Source organism: Vigna unguiculata, chromosome 7 (genome assembly GCF_004118075.2).
Source record: "Vigna unguiculata cultivar IT97K-499-35 chromosome 7, ASM411807v1, whole genome shotgun sequence".
Lineage (NCBI taxonomy): Eukaryota > Viridiplantae > Streptophyta > Magnoliopsida > Fabales > Fabaceae > Vigna > Vigna unguiculata.
In genome coordinates this window covers 35,231,251-35,236,364 of record NC_040285.1, presented here as the reverse complement: position 1 = coordinate 35,236,364, position 5,114 = coordinate 35,231,251, and the positions used below count along the sequence as shown (strand labels likewise).

General features: G+C 31.3%; 1 protein-coding gene across 1 annotated transcript; it reads right to left on the bottom strand.

Moving 5' to 3' along the window:
* Nucleotides 1–315: 315 nt before the first annotated feature.
* Nucleotides 316–2,785, bottom strand: LOC114192811 (protein HOTHEAD-like). The gene is made up of 5 exons (XM_028082632.1): nt 2,539–2,785; nt 1,759–2,403; nt 1,218–1,615; nt 580–1,130; nt 316–489 (listed from the first exon to the last, which is right to left on the bottom strand). Exons 1-5 carry the CDS (start codon nt 2,750–2,752, stop codon nt 423–425), a joined length of 1,875 nt encoding a protein of 624 aa, XP_027938433.1. The 5' UTR covers nt 2,753–2,785; the 3' UTR covers nt 316–422.
* Between the last annotated feature and the right edge of the window lie 2,329 nt (nt 2,786–5,114).

Here is a 5,114-nt window from a genome sequence, read left to right as displayed (position 1 = left end):
TTTTTTGGTATCATAAATCTTGCAATTCTGACTTCATTTATGCTATGACTGTGAATTTAGTTTTTGGTTTTAGACTCCATCCAAAGTCATTAATAAGACAAGGTGAACCAATCTTAAAGAGAAAAAAGAAACAGAAGTTATTTAATTATATTAATTTTGTTTATTTAGTGGACTGTGTGGGAATATTAATTCAGTATGTCATCATGCTCTAACTTTAAAAGGGATTAAACAATTTCTCTCCAATTTTTTGTATCAAATTGCAATTATATTACTGAGATAACAATATTATAATAGAAAAAAAATAACAGGTGCAAATGTTGTCCTATAAACAGATACAGCATTCTGAAGAAAAGAGAAAGAGATCTAAGTGACAACCCAAATACTACACAGCACACTGATAAGAAACAGCAGAAAATATGCACTCAATTGATCCCTTCACTTTTCTGTCCACCGAAGATTCTTTTGTTTATAATTTTTTCTCCCATGTACCTGTATCAAATTGACAAAAATAAGTTACTAAATCATTGTTATTATTATTATTATCAATATCAAATCACAAGTATTCCAATAATTGTTTACCTTCCAAGCATCATGACAGTGGCTTGAGGATTAGTCCCAGGTGTGCGATAAAAGGTGGATCCATCAATTACCCTGAGAGCTTCGACCCCAATAACCTTATAATCATGATCAACTACTTTACCAGTGAGACACCCTCCATGGTAATGCCAAATTGTTAGCACAGTGTCTCTGCAATACTGCTGTAAAGAATGAGCAGCATTAGCATGCTTTGGCCTCAAGTTCATTGGTATCAGCAACATCAACTCCATCAGAGCATGGACCGGCAAGTTGGGGTACCGGAACTTTGATAACGCTTTTGAGTTTATCACATCAATGATGGTTTTCATGCCTTCAACACAGATTCTCAAGTCCTCTGGATCCTTGAAATAGTTAAAGGTAACTGATGGATTATCATTGGGATTTGTGGTTATCAGCTCCAAATGACCTGTGGATCGTGGTCCCGTGATCTTTTCAATGATGATTCCTCCTTTCAGAGTTGAACCCGTTAAAAATCTAACAAAGTCCGAAACCCTCTGCTTGTTTTCTGAGGAAATCGTCGAAGGCTGACCCGACTTCAAACAACAACAAATTTCAGAACAAAAGCATTCTTATTAGTAAACATTCAAGTTCAAAAAGCAAGCAGCATATGGGACACTGACCTGGTTCGACACAAATTCAAAAATCTTTTGCAGTCTTTCAGACCAAGAATGTCCCAAACTTAATCCACTGCCTGTTTCGATGAAGCTACCAGACTTTGTGATCCCCACTGTTTGGACCAGAGAGATTTCTACAGGCAAAGGGGAAGGAACCACTAGAACGTTCATTGGATTATCTGCCATCTCTTGACCCACCCATTGCCGATCCAAAACCACCGTGATTCCATGACCCTGCAGATGTTTAGCAGGACCAATCCCACTCAGCATCAGCAACTGTGGGCTCCCAATTGCTCCAGCTGATAAAATTATCTCATTCTTTCCTTTTCTGTTTAAGTATGCTCTATGCATCTCTCCCAATGCATCTACGAACATTACTCCATAAGCTTCTGGTCTTCTTTTTCCTGTAAAAAAAGAATGCTCAAACGCATTGCCATCACTCTTACTATACAATAAGGAAAACAAGGAAGCCAAGTTTGTTAAATTTCATCACAGAACCAATCCACCTTACAAAACTAATAATTTTATGTTATTTTCTTCTCCTTACCTGTGTTATATCTGAATAGTATCTTCTGCACTGTGGCATGGAGATAAACAGAAATTTTGTTGGGATCAGCATAGTCTAACAAATCAGCTGCAGTGTGCCTGTTACCCTTCTTATCAAAAATTGTCCCTCCAATCTTAGTCCCATTTAAGTGATCATAAGTAAAGTTATTATAAGGCAACACACCTACTTCCACCAACCCATCCCTCACTGCTGACTGCCACTGCAGCATAGGGGGCTCAAAAACCACCTTTCTTTCGACCCATTTATAAGATTCCTCAGCCAAAGATTCATTCCAACCAGAAATCCTTATGAAGTCAGAGCTAGCCCTTGAATAGAACCCTGCGTTCAAGACAGAGCCACCACCCAGAACACGAGCCCTCGCATTGAGTACCCCATCTGTGGATATGAACGGTTGGGAAAACGATGAAGGGCTTATGTCAGCCAGGGAATGGACAAAGTTCTTTAGGTTGATTCGCTCTGGGTTTGTGTAAGGAGAACCTCCTCTTTCCAGGACTAGAACTCTTGCACCCTGTGAGAGAGTTGCTGCAAGGGGACACCCACTTGTTCCTCCACCAATCACAATGTAGTCATAAGACAAAAATGGTGGAGCAGATGTTGCTTCTCTTACAAATGCGTACTTCGAAGCTGCATGGACACATGAGAAACAAAAACAAATGCATGAGGTGAAAAAAGTTCCAAACAGACTCTACGAATGCAACAATATGGGACTCACAAAAAAATTTGAAAAGGAAAAGTCGTAGTTCACAACAAAGCATTTACCTTGTCCAGAATGAGATAAACCAGACAGGAATATGCACTCAACAAGAAGTGCCCACATAAATTTATCCAACATCGAACCCATTGTTGTCAGGAACTTGGAAGATCTGTTCCAAAGAGTTGAAACCCTTCTTATAATAACCAGAAATTTAAAGTCACCACTACATGCACTACCCTTTGCTCTTGTCTGTTCAACAACATTCAAAGTTTGTCTCATTCCATACAAAGATCAAGTGTTCTTGAAAATGCATGAAGCGTGACAGGGACATCGATTGGATCTTTTAAATTGCCCTATAAACTATACGTCAAAATTATCATTTGTGGTTAACCAAAATATTCATTGTTGTATCACAATCATAAAGAAAACCTTATACAACTCTCAAGATTAGAGAGGGTAAAAACACGACAAACGAAAGTATTTCAGATATCCAAACTGAAACAACCTTTCTTGTAAATTAAGTTAACCTACATTTTTCTTTTAAAGAATCCTATATTGTTATTTTACACTGTAATGGTAAGATCCACGAGTCAACTAATAAACCTTAGATTTTATCTAGAGATGACTCCTTGTGAAATGCACAAGTAAATTATTTGAATATTGTTTGACTGGAGTATATTGAAATGCACTATTTTAATTTTTTATGTGGGTTAGTCTTAGATGTGTTCTTTGTAACAATAATGTAAGTTTACTATAATTTTTTTCAGTTTTTGCATTCAAACAACATTTACAGCAATAATCTAATCTAACATTTATTTTCTTTGATATCGTATAATGCAGTATCTTCTTTGTTGAGTTTTTATACTTTTCTGTCATGGTTAGATGTGTCTTTTTACTGAAAGTTTTTAACACATTAATATCAACAACATGCCCTCATGAGTAAATTATTTTTCAAGTTTTGCACAATCCTATATATCTTTTAATCAATATTTTTAAAAGTGAATTCGTCAAATCAATAGCTTAATAGTTCAACAGTATTCTAATGGTGATTGGACTAGTATCACTTGAATTATTATAATAATTAAATAATATAAAATATATATATAATATCATTATCATCTGATGTTAAAAAATTAAAATAAGAAATGTATAAAAATCTTAATATATTTTTGGAGAAAAATAAAAAATTAGGTATTGACATTTAAAGTAAATATAAAAATTAAAATAAAATATATTAATCATACTTATATTAAGATTTTAATAATATTTGTCGATATTTGTTATTAATAATAATTTCACATGTAGCATAAAAAGAAAATAACAAACATTTTAGGTAGTTTCTTTTTTTTACTTCTTTTAAGAAAAAGGTAAAATAATGTATTATTAAATATTTTTTAATCAAACATATTTTTTATCGGTTTTATTGGTTTTTCTTCATACTGATTTTTTACCTTCTTAAAACCAGTTACTTTGTGGGTTCATAGATTAACCGGTTAGATAAGCGGACCGGATTGATTTTCAAAACAAAGATTTTTAAAATCTACATTAAACTATATTGTTAACTATTGATAATATAATTTTTTTCATGCATTTCATTTTCTTTAGCGTGAGTTTTAAGGTTTTGTTAATAATATATATTTTTTTAAAATTGAATAATAATTCTTGAAAGTTTATACAACGAATATTTTTTTTTTTCTTAATCCTTCTAATAAATGTACTACTTTTAGTGTTATCTAAAGTTTTAAAAACAGTATGCCTTTCTCAAAAACAAAATTAAACAAAAATCTACATACTTTATAAAAAAATGAATAAAACTTTAATTTATATTAAAATAAGTAATAAAATGAGCTTAAAATTCCATTGAAATTCATAAAATATCTTAAAAGAAAGTCCGCAGCCAGGAATCTCCCATGGGTTTTGAACCCCTTAGGAGACCAACCAATCTTGCTACAGCGGATAACCCAAAAGTATAGAACAAGTAAATATATATTTATTGGTTTGTTCCATTACCGCAATAATTAAATACTCGTTTAATACTTAATAACTGTTCTGTATTTTATTAAAAAAAATTAATATAAATGTATAATTTATTTTGAAGAAATCACACATTATTTAAAATAAAAAACTCTCTCGAGAATTAATTGTATATGTAAAGATCTATAAATTAGGTTAAGAGGAGTAAAGGTTATAAAGATGACATTTGCTTATTTATTAAGGAAAATATTTTTTAGACAGACATTTTTATTGATAAAGTTACTAAATAGAGTTTAGTTTTTTTATTTTTATGAAAATTAAGAGAATAAAATAATAAAGTTTTAGAGTTTTTTTTATCAAAAATAGTTGTTTGTCATTGTAAAAAATTTTGCCAAAATATCATTTCTCATTTATTAAATAACAATCAAATTATAAATATATTTTTTCTTAATCGAGTTTTATTTTATCAAAAAATATTATATCTTTGTAACTCTTTTCTAAAAATCTCTTTTTTCCATTATTCTAAATTTTAATTTTTTTTATCCCACGAAATCAAATATCATATAAATGATTCTTGTATAGTTTTATACATCCAATCAATCAATGTTAAAAACACAGTAATTTTTTTTGTTCTTTTTTTAAGTTAATTTAATATACAGTTGTGTGA